The following is a 15521-nucleotide window of genomic DNA, read 5'->3' as shown; positions in this document are numbered from 1 at the left end:
AAGGTTTCTTCTCCTAAGTTCAAGCCTCGTTTCATTGGTCCTTATAAGATTTCTGAAATTATCAATCCTGTGTCGTTTCGTTTGGCCCTTCCAACTTCTTTTGCCATCCATAATGTGTTCCATAGGTCGTTGTTGCGGAGATATGTGGCGCCTATGGTTCCTTCCGTTGATCCTCCTGCTCCGGTGTTGGTTGAGGGGGAGTTGGAGTATGTGGTGGAGAAGATTTTAGATTCTCGTATTTCGAGACGGAAGCTGCAGTACCTGGTTAAATGGAAGGGCTATGGTCAGGAGGATAATTCCTGGGTTGTTGCCTCCGATGTCCATGCTGCCGATTTGGTTCGTGCCTTTCATTTGGCTCGTCCTGATCGGCCTGGGGGCTCTGGTGAGGGTTCGGTGACCCCTCCTCAAGGGGGGGGTACTGTTGTGAATTCCGTTCTCGGGCTCCCTCCTGTGGTCGTGAATGGTACTTTGGTGAGTTCTGTCCTTGGACACCCTCTGGTGGCTTTGAGTGGAACTGCTGATCTTTGAGGTTGGCTTTCTCAGCTGCCCTCGTTTATTGCTTCTGCTCGCTTCCCTATTTAACTCTGACAGCTGGCATGGACTAACGACCTGGGCAATGTCTCAGTACTGGTTCAGATTTCTCTTGGAATTCTCAGATGACCTGACTACTCCAGCAGAAGCTAAGCCCTTGCTAGTCATTTGCTGTTCATTGGTTTTTTGATAAATATTTTTCAGTACATGCTATGTTTCAGTCCAGCCTGCTATTATGATATTTCCTTGCTAGCTGGAAGCTCTGGGGGTGCAGAGCTGCACCTCCACACCGTGATTTGGTGTGGAGGTCTTTTTGCACACTCCGTGGTTTTTGTAGTTTTTTTATACTGACCGCATAGTTCCCTTTCCTATCCTCTGTCTTTCTAGAGAAGATTCGGCCTCCTTTGCTAAAATCTGTTTCATTCCTGTGTTTGTCACTTCCCTCTTAACTCACAGTTAATATTTGTGGGGGGCTACCTTTACTTTGGGGAATTTCTCTGAGGCAAGGTAGGCTACTATTTCTATCTTTAGGGGTAGTTAGCTCTTAGGCTGTGAAGAGGCGTCTAGGGAGAGTTAGGTACGCTCCACGGCTATTTCTAGTGTGTGTGATAGGATTAGGGATTGCGGTCAGTAGAGTTACCACTTCCTCAGAGCTTGTCCCAGGTTTTCTGTTTTAACCATCAGGTCACTTCGGGTGCTGCTAACCACCAGGTCATAACACAGATCTCAGTGGGTGCACTGCGCATGCACCTGCCGTTTTCTTACCGGAAGAAGACACTGGTAGCCGTAGGGGGAAGCAGGAGGGCCCAAGGACACCGGGAGGTACTGGAAAGGGGGGCCGGGAACCCTATTTCTCTCTCCTCTGATGTGCGATCACATCAGAGGAGAGAGAAATTAAATGGGAATTTTTTTTTTTTTTGCATTTGCCATTATACCGTTATTAACAGTGATCGCAACCCTGGCATCGGTAAAAACCCGCCTGAATCATGTTCTCTGGGGTCTGGTAGAACTCGAAGAAATTTCAACTCTGGGGGGCGCTATACACATTTTCCTGTGGTTTAAGTACCCTTAACTACCGCCGTTAAAAGGCGTATGGGCGGTCGTTAAGGTGTTAATAGACGACTAGACAGTATAGCCTGCCAAGTGAGATACCCCAAGCATCAGCAATACAGCCAGACTGACGAAGCAGCACCGCACCGATACGCGTCGGGCTTTCCCACACCCGTTTCCTTTCACCTACTTCCATAGTTCTCCCATTATGAGGTCGGGTCCCAAACGAGCTCTTCCCTTCCATGTGGATTCACAAGGCAAGCCCCTGAATTCCTTCTCTAGTCGTCTCCCTGGTTGCCGCCCTGCACACAGTTTTGGGATCATTACTCTTAGGCTAAGTGCACACGTCGCAGAATTGTCGCGGAAATTTCCGCGGCAATTCTGCAACTCCTGCCGCAGGTATATCGCATGCGGAATTGGCATGCATATTCCTGCTAAAAACTAGCGTTTTGCAAGCATAATTAGCTTGCAGAATGCTAGCGTTTTCCAAGCGATCTGTAGCATCGTTTAGAAAACTGACAGGTTGGTCACACTTGTCAAACATAGTGTTTGACAAGTGTGACCAACTTTTTACTATTGATGCTGCCTATGCAGCATCAATAGTAAAAGATATAATTTTAAAAATAATAAAAAAAAATAAAAAAAATGGTTATTCTCACCTTCCAGAGGCAGCCGATCTCCTTAGCGGCTTCCGTTCCTATAGATGCTTTGTGTGCGGGACCCGCGATGACGTCGCGGTCATGTGACCGTGACGTCATCGTAGGTCCTTCACACAAAGCATCCATGGGAACGGAAGCGACCGCGTGCACCGCTGAGAGGCGGGAAGACTCCGGGGCCATCAGAAGGTGAGTATATCACTATTTTTTATTTTAATTCTTTTTTTTTACCACTTATATGGTGCCCAGTCCGTGGAGGAGAGTCAACTCTCCTCCACCCTGGGTAGCAACCGCACATGATCTGCTTATTTCCCGCATGGTGGGCATAGCCCCATGCGAGAAGTAAGCGGATCAATGCATTCCTAGGTGTGCGGAATCCCCGCGATTCCGCAAATTTAATGAACATGCTGCGTTTTTTTCTGGAATGTGATTCCGCTCAGGAAAACAACGCAGCATGTGCACAAAAAATGCTGATTGCATTCTATTAAATAGGATGCTTAATGTGAGCGGTTTTATATAGTTTTTATAGCGAAAAACGTGAAAAATCTGCTACGTGTGCACACAGCCTTACTATTATCTTTGCACATTAATCGTGCTGAGTCCGGCTTCTGGGGAATCCACTACCTGACTATCCGGATACCTGGGCTGTCTCCTCTTTATAGCTCCAGGTTACTCTGTACTATTCTGGCCCATCTGGGTTCATTTGTCCATTTGTGGGGACGCCCACTCTTGACACTTTAACAATACATGCCGGCATAGAGCCACTTTGGTATTTATCATACTTATATATGATTACTTTCTATGCTGCTATTGCTTATTTGTGGTTGTTTGCTGGCTGTATTGCTGATACTTGGAGTATCTCACATGTTGCCGGTAGCTTTTGACTTGGCATGATATACTGTCTATTCATCTATTACTCTTTGTGGAGACGCGTGTTGTTACTCTGTTTTATGTGTTTTTATATGTGTATATTCTTTGGTGTCAATAACTGTTCTTCGTATCTTCTTCTCATATGCATTGTTTTTTTTCTTGATTCATTCCCTTGCTTTCCATGCATTTGTTGCAGCACCCTTATTTACCTATTTTCATATAAAATTGTATTTAGTGGTGCACCCTACCCCTGCTTTTGTTGTTTGTAAAATGGGGTCACTTATGGGGGTTCTGCTGTTCTGGCACCTCAGGGGCTTTGCCAATATGTTATGGCACCCTCAATCCAGTCCAGCAAAACGTACACTACAATATGACACTTTCCCTTCTCAGCTTTGTACTGAGCCTCAAGTCATTTTCAACAACATATGAAGTATTGGTGAACTGAGGCGACATTGTATAACATATTTTGTGGCCCATTTTCTCTTATTATACCTTTTAAAAATTGAAAACTTGGGGCCAAAGTAACATTTTAGTGGAAAAAATGGTAATTTTCCATTGACTCATTAAAATGTTGTACAATTTTGTGAATCGACTGAAGGTTAAAAATGCTCAGTACACCCATAGATGAATTCCTCAAGAGGTGTAGTTTTCAAAATGGAGATACTTGTGGGGGTTTCTGAGGTTTTGGCATGTCAGAGTGCGCTCTATAATTCAGTTGGTGCTCCTTACCTTCCGAGCCCTGCCATGCACCCAAGCAGTAGTTTCCCCCCCACTTATGGGGTATCTGCATATTCAAGACAAATTGCAAAACACATTTTTTTAGTCCATTTTTGCCTGCTATCCTTGTGTATGTTAAAAAATTGTGGCTGAAGCAACATTTTTTGCAGGAAAAAAGTATTCTTTCTTTTTCACAGCTCAACGTTGTAAAATTCTGTGTGGTTAATGTGCTCCCCATGCCTTTTAGGTAAGTTCCTTGAGAGTGTAGTTTCTAAAATGGGGTCAATTGTGCGGGTTTTCCACTGTTTAGGCACATCAAGGGCTCTGCAAATGCGACATGGCGTCCACTATCTATTCCAACTAATTTTGCTCGTCAAATGGTGCTTCTGACCTCCTAAGCCCTGCCATGCTCCCAAACAGTAGTTTTCCACCACATATCAGCGTACTCAGGGGAAATTGTGCAACAAATTGTACTGTGCATTTTCTCCTGTTACTCTTGAAAAAATGCAAAATTTGGGGCTAAATGAATATTTTTATGGGAAAAATCTCAATTTTCATTTTTTCCTTCCACATTTCTTTAATTCTTGTTAAACACCTAAAAGAGTTAATAAACTTTGAGGGGTGCAGTTTTTTAAATGGTGTTGGGTATTTTCTGTTAAATCTGCCCCAAATGGGATGTGGTCCCATAAAAAAAAAATAAAAATTGTTTTGTATATTTTGTTAGAAAAATGAGAAATAGCTGATGAACATTTAACCCTTATAACTCCCTAAGAAAATTTGATGCAGTAGAGTAGATATGTAGTAAATGCAACTTAGACATTTTGTACAGCATGACTAACTTGTTCAAAGATCTAACATTTTAAAGTTTGAAAATTTTGAAATTTTCACCAGAATTCCTAAGTTTACCACTGATATAAAGTACAATGTCTCACGTAAAAACAGTTTCAGAATCAGTAGGATACGTTGAATCTCCAGAGTTATTACCTCATAAAGCGACACTGGTCAGAATTGGAAAAATTATCCTGGTCAGGAAGGTGAAAACAAACCGGGGATAAAGGGGTTAATGGGAACCTGTAGTTAGGTTTTGGGTCAAAGACCACAACTATTTCATTATGCTGCTGGGGTTTTAGTGTTTTACCACTTTCCTCCATACACAGGATTACACAATAGTGAGGAAGACACCGGGGGACGGTGTGACTCCCATCATCCATCTCCAGGAGTCAGGAGGGCGGAGCCCGGGCCCCATCACAGAGCCTCCCCCGCACTCCCTGCTACATGAGAGGAAAAAGAAGATCCTGGAGCTCAGCAACAAGATGATCGAGCTGCTGAGCGGAGAGGTGACTGCTGGGAGATTATACAGCACTGGAGGATTCTGGGTGATGAGCGGAGAGGTGACTGCTGGGACATTATACAAGACTGGAGGATTCTGGGTGATGAGCGGAGTGGTGACTGCTGAGATATTATTCAGGACGGCACTGGAGGATTCTGGGTGACGAGCGGATCGGTGACTGCTGGGACATTATACAGCACTGGAGGATTCTGGGTGATGACTGGAAAGGTGACTGCTGGGACATTATACAGGACAGCACTGGAGGATTATGGGTGATGACCGGAGAGGTGACTGCTGGGACATTATACAGGACGGCACTGGAGGATTCTGGGTGATGAGCGGAGAGGTGACTACTGGGACATTATACAGGATGGCACTGAAGGATTCTGGGTGATGAGCGGAGAGGTGACTGCTGGGACATTATACAGGATGGTACTGGAGGATTCTGGGTGATGAACAGAGAGGTGACTGCTGGGACATTATACTGGACAGCACTGGAGGATTCTGGGTGATGAGCGGAGAGGTGACTGCTGGGACATTATACAGGATGGTACTGGAGGATTCTGGGTGATGAACAGAGAGGTGACTGCTGGGACATTATACTGGACAGCACTGGAGGATTCTGGGTGATGACGGTGTTGTTGTTGTCAGGTTCCTATAAGGTGTCAGGACGTCGCTGTCTATCTCTCCATGGAGGAGTGGGAGTATCTAGAAGGACACCAGGATCGGTACCAGGACGTGATGATGGAGGAGCTCCGGCCTCTTACACCACGAGGTGAGAAGCGAGGCTCCTTGTTGGCTCCGGTGGATGTGATGACGTCTCTTCGGCGTCGTCCTATAATAGATGAGTTTTCTCCAGACTTGCTCTGGTTTTCTCTACGTTTTCTCCGTCTGACAAGTTTTCATTTCCGTGATTATTTTCTTCTGATCTGTGAGTCGCGGTTTCTCCGCTGTCTGTTATGATCCGGTGACCTTGGAGCCGCATGAGAGACTTTCTCAGGAGTAGGTGGTAACTGTACTGACCGCAAACCCTAAACTGACACCGCAACTAGAAGTAGCCGTGGGATGTACCTAACACGTCCTAGACACCTCGACACAGCCGGAGGACTAAATACCCCTATAGATGGAAATGGGAATTCTATCTTGCCTCAGAGCAGAACCCCAAAGGATAGGCAGCCCCCCACAAATATTGACTGTGAGTATAAGAGGAAAGACACACGCAGGCAGAAAAACAGAATTTAGCAAAAGAGGCACTTCTAGCTAAATAGAAAAGGATAGGACAGAATTCTAAGCGGTCAGTATTAAAATCCTAAAAATATCCACAGCAGAAAATACAAATATTCTACATCTACCTAAAGACATAGAAAGTATATCTGCATCTCCTGAGAATCCAGCATGACTGAAAAATCCAAACAAAGTCTAAGCTGGACAAAAACACAATGAATTGCACTGAATTGCAAAGCACACTGCATGTGTGCACAGAGACAAAAAACCAGACACTTATCTTAGCTGAATTGGCAGCAGGGCATGAGGAACCAGAGAGAGATGCAATCCCTCCAAGAACAATGGACAACTGGCCAGGAGTAATGGATCCTGCACACCTAAATACCTAGTAGAGCTGCAATCAGCAGAAACACCTGCCCTGGATTACAACCCCAAGACAACTGCACTACCACTAACAACCACCGGAGGGAGCCCAAGAGCAGAATTCACAACAGCTGTCGTCACGTCTTCATCAGTCTTTTTTTTTTTTAAACCAGTTGTTTTTTTATTGAAGAATTCACAAAACATGAATACAAATACAAACGACAGTGATATAGGTCACCAATTTAAAAGAAAACAAGCATATCAAACTGTGAGGTTGGAGGGAGGGGGAGAAGGGGGGAGAGCAGCTTCTCAAATTGTTAAATATAAAAGGTGTACAATATAAGAATCACAAAAATGGTAATAGTCATCACCTTTAGTGCCGACAAGATAACATAATAGATTGGGAAATAAAGGTACTCACGTAGGCACCTCCACCGTGTTATGAATAGATGATATCCACGGGTCCCACCAATTCAAGACCTTTGTTTTTTGATTTAAATCATGAGCTAGCATAATTTCATATGCACAATGAGAGTTTAAGCGAGATATCATTTCAGGTAGCGTAGGGAGAGCCGGTGATTTCCAGTGGGCAGCAATAGTTTGACGGGCCGCTATAAGGAAGTTTGTTATAATAGGTCTGAGCGTAAGGGGGAAAGTCTCCAGATTTAATCCCAGTAAAGCCAGAGAAGGAGTTAGAACTATGGGAAGACCCGTGAGCGAAGAGAGAAGAGCACCCACATCAGACCAAAACTGACTCACCCCAGGACAGAACCACCACATATGAGCCTCCGAACCCAATTCAGAACACCCCTTCCAACAAAGGGGGGAAAATGAGGGAGCCAAACCACGGAATTTAGCAATTCGGGCCGGAGTTAAATACCAACTAAACATAATTTTTTTAGATTGCTCCAGATGATTAATGCAACGTGTGTAGTAGGAGGCGTGTCCCGAAGCAGTCAGCCACTGATCCAAAGAGGCGGAAAAATTAAATCTGGACTCCCACTTAATCATATAGGGGAGTTTGACTACAAAACGTGAAGAGAGAAGGGCTTTATAAATAATAGAAACTCCACGACCAGCTTGACTATATTGACCAAAGAAAGCTTGTAACGAGAGATTAATTTCAAAGGGGTCGTAGTCTGGGATAGTTACAGAATTTAGAAAGTGACGGAGACGAAGGTATGAGAACAGGGAAGCGGGAGGGAGGGAAAATTTAGATGAAATAACGCTAAAAGGGGACATACTGCCCTGAACTAGTATATCCGCCAGAGAAATTGTGGGTGTGAAATCAGTACCCCAAGAAGCAAAAGAGATCTCTCCCATTAGGACTCCCACAGCACGTAGGGAAATATGTTTAAAAAGGAAAGGGAGGTGGGACTTTTTAAATTTCTGCCAGATCGAGAGGGTGCTTTTAATAGAACGAAGAGTAGATGGAGGAAGGGACGGCCGGAGGAGGTTCATTTCCAATAGAAGTCTAGTCGACCCTTTAGGAGCAAAACACGATTCAATTTGTAGCCAATGTGAGGCAGGGGACTCCAACCAACAGATTCTAGCTACATCTAGAACAATTGCTGCGTAGTATAATGGAATATCAGGCATTCCAAATCCACCCTTGGTATATGGGAGGGTCAAAGTGGCTATTGCAACACGAGGCGTTTTGTTATTCCAAATGAATCGACTCAAGACTGATTGAAAAAGGTTTAAATACTTTTTGGGGAAGGGAAGGGGGATGCAGCGGAGTAGGTAAAGAATTTTGGGGAGAAACATCATTTTGACAATTTGTATGCGAGCAACCCAAGATAAATTATAACTAGAATAATCCGCGCATAATAAACGAATAGAGGCGAGTAAGGAGTCGCAATTAATTCTAATAATGTGCTTAATAGGGGAGATGTGGATTCCTAAGTAGCGAAAGCCGTTGTGTGCCCAATTAAAAGAGAATTGTTTGGATAGTGTATGTTGAAAAGAAGAGGAGAGGTTAATTGGAAAGATTGAGGATTTGGAAAGGTTGAGCTTGTAGAAAGAGGCGTTGGAAAAGTCAGAAAGGACCGACATAATAGAAGGAATAGAGGTAGAAGGATTCGTGCAAGTGAGGAGAACATCGTCTGCATAGAGACTAATTCTATGATCTATCGGACCCACAGAGACGCCTGAGATGTCAGGGTGGGAGCGAATAATAGCAGCCAACGGTTCCATAATAAGGGCAAAAATTAGAGGGGAGAGGGGGCAGCCCTGGCGCGTCCCGTTTGAAATTGAAAAGGTGGAGGACGAAAAACCCCCCGCCTTAACAAAAGCGCTAGGAGATGAGTATAGTGCCATAATAGCCAATTTAAAATTACCGCCAAAGGCAAATTTATCCAGGACCGCCTCTAGGTACCCCCAGTGCACTCGGTCAAAAGCTTTTTCAGCATCTAAGGAAATGAGTGCACCGGGGGAATCCCTCTCCTCAAGTATCTCCAAGAGATCAATAATCCTTCTCGTAGCATCTCTGGCTTGACGGTCAGGAATGAATCCCACTTGGTCTAATGCAATCAGAGATGGGAGTACTATCTTAAGACGGTCTGCTAATAGTTTAGAGTAAATTTTCAAATCACAGTTAAGTAAAGCTATCGGACGATAGCTGCCTGGGTCCGTAGGGGGCTTCCCCGGTTTTGGTATTGTAGAAATTGAGGCTCTTAGACCCTCAGGTTTGATGCACCCCTCAGATTGCCAGAATAGAAAGAGGGATAGTAGATGAGGGGCTAGGAGGGAAGAGAAAGAAGAGTAATATTGATAGGGGAAACCGTCTGGGCCCGGTGCAGAACGTTTTTTAGACGAGCGAATAACATCTAGAATTTCGGATATGGAAAAGGGCTTGTTAAGAAAATCTAAATGATCAGGTGATAATGAGGGAAGGTTAGCTTTTGCGAGGAAGTCAGATATAATAGAAGGAGAAGGTTGCGGCGTACAGGGGGAGGAAGACAGGTTATAAAGATCATCATAGTAAGAACGAAATTGTTCGGCAATTAAAATAGGATTACGAATTGTGTCTCCCTGAGGAGAAATGATATGGGAAATTCTGGTATGGATCTCTGTTTTTTTAATTCGACGGGCAAGAAGGGCGCCAGCTCTGTCTCCCATGCTGTAGTAGTTGGATTTAATTTTTTTCAATTGCAATTCAACGCGCGATAGAAGAAGGGAGCGAAGTTGGTTCCGGGTACTCATTAACTCTGCTAAGGATTTAGGGTCTTGTGAGGATAAAAGAGAGGTTTCGAGGGCTTTGATTTTTGTCAGAAGGGAATTTAGATTCGCATTGTATTGCCTTTTAGCAAATGCCGCTAGTTTAAGAAAATGGCCGCGCATTACTGCTTTATGGGAGAACCATAATACATCAGGAGCAATATCCCCAACATTATTGAGAAGGAAGAATTCTTTTAGGTGGGAAGTGAGGGTATCAAAATTGGTCGTTGAGGTAAGGAGATGTTCATTCATTTTCCAGGAGGTAAGGGGTATGTGGGGAGTAGAGTCAGCGATGGTTAAAGTAATGGGGGCATGGTCTGACCAAGAGATAATGTCAATTTCTGCTGCTATACATAAAGGAAGAAGAGAGTCATTAACTAGGAAGTAGTCTATACGACTAAAAGATTTATGCCTAGAAGAGAAGAAGGTGTAATCTCGTTCAGTGCTGTGTAGGTAGCGCCAGATATCGTGCAGATGGAAAGAGGAGGTAGTAGGGGCAAGGTCAGCTCTAAATGAAAGGGGGTTGGAGCAGTCAAGGGTTTTGTTTAGAGGGGCGTTAAGATCGCCTGCAATTAATTTATGTCCCACCATGGAGGGGGAGAGGTCATCTAACATGGACTTAAGGAACGAAGTTTGCTTAGCATTCGGGGCATATATCGCAACCAATGAGAACAGAACTTCATTTAGGCGGCAGGTCAGAAGCAGATATCTTCCCTCAGGGTCTGGCAAGGCTGTAATTAGTTCAAACTGTAAATTGGCGCTAATGAAAATTGCAACACCAGCTTTCTTATTTTGCGAGTTAGAGAAAAAACGGTGAGGATAGAAACGTGAGACTATGCGGTGGTTGTCTGAACTTAGCAAATGAGTCTCTTGTAAAAAAACTACGTCCGCACGCGAACGCTTAAGTTGACCATATAAAAGCGACCGTTTTTGAGGAGAGTTAAGACCATTTACATTCATAGCTAGAATCGATACAGGCATAATAAGGGACTAAAGAGAACCTTTAACTCGAATGCAAAATCAAAGATTAATACTATCATTGCGCTGCTCATAAGGAGGGAAGGAAGGGGGAGGGGAGAAAGAGGGGAGACAATTAAAGTAACATAGCACAACAATACAGTCGTTAACGAACGACAATTAGAAGACCAACAGTAAAAGATCAAAAATAAACTAAGAAAAGTAGGACCTCGTAACCTAAACCAGGAGAGATCAGAATCCTTGAAATGTTTTACCACCACATTCGTACAAAACCAAAAAAATAAGAAAAAGGAAATAAAATAAAAAATTTTTAGAGCGAGATAAAAAAACGCTCTGCGGGGCATTATTTCCAGTTGTAGAGATAAGAAAGGAGGAAGGGGAGTAGAGGAGTAGGGAGGGAGAGATAGGGTGAGAGAGGAAAGGAGAGAGAGAGTAAGAAGGAGAAAGAGGGGAAAAGAAAGTTACAGTCTGGGAAATAGCAGTAAACAGGAAAGGGGAATAAAAAACCAGAAAACGTATTAAACAAAAGACCAGGAAGACGGTCCTCTGGGTATGATGTTCAATGAAAAAAAAATAAGAACCAGATCAGCAAAGGCTTGTTCAAGCGATCCTCCAGTCTGCGTCGATCCTTCTTCCATGGGCGCCATTGTTGTCCACGGAGCTTTTACCGGAGTGCTGAGATGTTTCAGTAGGAGATGTTGTGAGAAAGTTCCAGGATTTTAAAAGATGCGCTGCTTGAGCGGGATTAAGGCATACATGCGTGGAGTTGTCTCTTCGGATGATGAGACGGGTAGGATATCCCCATCTGTATGTCACTGCTTTGTCACGTAGTACTGCTGTATAGGGCTTGAACATGCGACGTAAAGCGAGGGTGCCTGGTGAAAGATCAGGGAATACTTCTAGTTTTGCGAAGCGTTCAGAGAGGGAAGAAGTAGCCCTTAAAGCTTTCAGAAAGTTTTCTTTAGCTTCAAAGAAGTGAATTCTCGCGAGGACATCTCGGGGGAGATCCGCACGGATGCCAGCGGGTTTCTGCACTCTGTGAATGCGGTCTATTTTCAAGTCTCTAGGGTCCAGATCAGGTAATACTTCCACCATAAAATCCTGTAGAAAGTGTCTCAGCTCCTCCGGCGAGACCGACTCCGGCACACCTCTGATGCGGACATTGTTGCGGCGATGCCTGTCTTCTAGATCACAATTCTTAGCCCGCAGCGATTCAACCAAAAGCTGAAGGTGTTCGTGGTCGTCGAGGAGGGTGTTATGAGATTGAACAAGTTCGCCCATCTTAGATTCAAGGTGATCTGTCCGATTTCCGAGGTCCGTCACCTCTCCCCTCAACTCCGTTACTATGGTTTTAATATCCTCGTGAATAGAGGAGCGAAGCTCTGATAGCAAACCCTTCGTTAGGGAAAGGGTGACCGGTGTGTCGGGCGTGATATCCGCCGAGCTTGTATCTTGTGCTTGAGAGTCTCGGCGCGAAGCGCGGGCAGCGCGGGGAGAAGGAGGCGCCATGTTGGAGTGATGTATCGCGTTTGAGCGGTCTGGAGGAAAATAGTCTGAAACCCGCTTGGGAACCGCAGAATGTAGGTTTTTTAGTTTCCCCATTAGATGGGGATTAGATCAGGAGAATCCCCTGCAGGAGATGAGAAAATGAAGCTGACCTGGATGCTTTTAAAGATGCTTTACAGCCCAGAGGAACGGGAGCTCCTGGATTAAGCAGCCTCCACCATGAGCAGTCAGGCCACGCCCCCCATCAGTCTTGAGTCTTCGTTCTCGGCAGCTTTCAGAATCTTTCTCCTTCCTTAGAGCATCGGTCACATTTTCTCTGCAGATGTCCCATCCTTCTGTCCATTCTCTCCTGTGAGTTCTTTCTGTCTCTAAGTCTGTTGTGGATTTTTACTCAGCAGAGTCTGGGTTAATTTAGTGATCATTCTCCCCCTAATCCGCTGTCGCTCATCTGTCCCTTAGAATCGGTGTAGGCTCAATGTCGTCATCAGTCGTGGTCAGTGTCCGGCTCCTCCCTCTTGGCTGACACTTGTGTCTCCTTCCTTGGTCTTCTCCTTCATTCTCTCTTCTTCTTTGTGACAAATCACTTTCTCCGTTCTGTGCACAAAGTCCTGGATAAATATCTGCACCGGACCGTCCCTCAGACCTCAAAACACGAGTCGCTGTCCTGACATAAAGATGGGACGTGGTGGAGCCGATCACCCGTCAGTCTGACATGGAGGCTTTCCAGCCGTTCTCCGGCCTCCGCGTCTGTTCACCACTCGCTCTGCAGGCGTAGAAGCCAGAACTCTCCGTAGTGGAGGAGAAGGTCGGATCACTGCACACTGCTCTCTATAGGGGGTAATGTTTCTCTTTGAGGAGCGCGGCAATTCCTAGTACGTAGAGTTATAAACCATGCAATCCCCATGGAAAATAAGATATGCAGATTTCCTCTTCCCAGATGCAGAGAACAGGGTCTCTAGCGCCACCTATAGGAGGCAGCAATCCTAGACATTAAATATCAACATTTCAACCCCATTCTGATGGGGCAAATTTTCATTTTTGCATTTTTTTTTTCTTCCAAAGCCATAACTTTTGTATTTTTCCATCCACAGGATGAATTGTGCATTTACATTTTTAATGTGCTGAAAGACAAATCAAGCTGAGGTGAAATAGTTAATTAAAAAAAAAAGCGCAATTCCACATTTATTTTTTGCGTTTTGTTTCTCAGAATTTATTCGGCTGTAAGAGTGACCTCGCTGCGATTATACAGGTCGGTTATGGTGACGCCAAACTTGTGTGTGTTTTCAGTTTTTTGGGGAATATATTGCCCTTGTTAAATATTCAGACCTTTCCCTGAGACCCATCACTTTATTGGCCGTTATCGGCGCGGTGTCATGGCTTCTCTTCCTGAATGTTGCGCAGATCTTTTATTGATACCAATTTGGGGCACCTGTGAACTTTTTTTTATCTCTTATAATAAATTTCTTAATAAATACCACCATTTACACAGGCCTCTTCTGAAATTGGCTTCTTCAGTGAGGATATAATAAATCTTATGGTGTCCCAGACAAATTTATACGTCCATCAATTTTTCATCCAAAATCCCCCATCATCACACGCCAGATAGACCCCTGTAAAAGCAGCAGAGATTATGACATTTTGGGGTCTTGTGCTGCATATGGGCCTCATGAATAAACCAGAGTTGCAGCAATACTAGAGTACTGATATTCTCTGCAGCTCACCGGTATCCTCATGGCCGTGACATGGACTTGATTTGAAGCAATACAAAACTGTTTTCCTTATACTGATAATGCGCAGTGTCCTCTCGAGACGATCCCAACTTTGATGGTCTATACAAAATTCGGCCAGTAGTTAACCACTTCAGCAGAAAAATTACTGAGGCCACAACCTCCAAACGGACATTTTATAGATGAATCTCTGGTTCATTTAAAAAGGAGGCTAAAATTCTTACTATACTTGCCCAGTAAGAGGACAAGGTATGGAATTAATCTGTATGAGAGTACATCAGGGTAGACCCACAGATTTAGTGTCTGATGGGAGGGACACCAGTATTGACCCCCCTGTCTTAGGGGTGAGTGGGACAGTTGTGTGGGAATTGGGGCACCCACTGCTGGATCAGGGTTATTACCTCTACGTGGATAACTTCTACACCAGCATCCCACTCTTTAAGAACCTCTCTGCCAAAGGTACTGTTACATGTGGCACTGTGTGAGAAAATCAGAGAGACCTCGCTAAGTCGCTAATTGGACAACTGCTGAGAAAGGTCGAGAGCAAAAGCCAATGCAGCGACAACATGCTGGTGGTCAAGTATAAGGACGAGACGGATATTGTCATGGGGTTACCGCAACAGAGAGGAGCCAGAAGACCACAGCATCTGATTGCTCCTACTCCTGCCCTGAGAAGAAGCACTTCTCCTTTTTAATGGTGTTTATTTCTTTTGGAAGAACAGGGGTTAATCGGCCATGTTGGAAACTCTGAGCTCTGTTTGCCACTCCCATCACCTTTAATCTGAGTCCTGATTCAGATCCATGTCAGAGCTAGCATTTGCTGCATGGCTTAGGAGGAGGAGGTGTTCATATGAGAAGGAGGTTGAGGAGTTATCGGTCACTGTTGCTTGGTTTGTATGTGTGATAATTCCCTTCCCTCCTTTACTTTGTTTTTTTTTTCTCATCCTCCACACCCCGGTGCATTCCTCTGTTATATGTGAGTGAATATTTGTATGGTATTTTCAGTTAACCATTTGTGATGGATCTCACAGGGGAAGGGGGCTGTCGAATTTGCACACCTTGGGGTAGGGGAGAGAAGGACCCAGCAGGGATCGGCTCTCTGGCGCCACCACCTGCCTCAGGTCAGTCAGGGAACTGCACCGAGGTCAAATAGTCGCCGGAAAGGCTTCCCTTATAGGTATAGTTATATGAAAAAGTTTGGGCACCCCTATTAATTTTAAGCTTAATGTTTTATAAAAATTGGTGTTTTTTTTGCAACAGCTATTTCAGTTTCATATATCTAATAACTGTTGGACACAGCAATGTTTCTGCCTTGAAATGAGGTTTATTGTACTAACAGAAAATGTGCAA

General features: G+C 44.4%; 1 protein-coding gene across 2 annotated transcripts in view; it reads left to right on the top strand.

Annotated features, from left to right (window-relative positions):
- Window positions 1–15521, top strand: part of LOC143793562 (uncharacterized) — a 293906-nt gene that overhangs the window by 271224 nt on the left and 7161 nt on the right. For both annotated transcript variants that reach the window (XM_077280632.1, XM_077280631.1), the window contains 2 exons: window positions 4982–5161; window positions 5806–5929. In XM_077280632.1, the coding sequence (XP_077136747.1) occupies window positions 4982–5161; window positions 5806–5929 (304 nt within the window). The remainder of the gene's footprint in view (window positions 1–4981; window positions 5162–5805; window positions 5930–15521) is intronic.

This window comes from Ranitomeya variabilis, chromosome 1 (assembly GCF_051348905.1).
Source record: "Ranitomeya variabilis isolate aRanVar5 chromosome 1, aRanVar5.hap1, whole genome shotgun sequence".
Taxonomy (NCBI): Eukaryota; Metazoa; Chordata; class Amphibia; order Anura; family Dendrobatidae; genus Ranitomeya; species Ranitomeya variabilis.
Note: the sequence above shows the minus strand (reverse complement) of the source record. Positions and strands in the feature narration are given on the sequence as shown.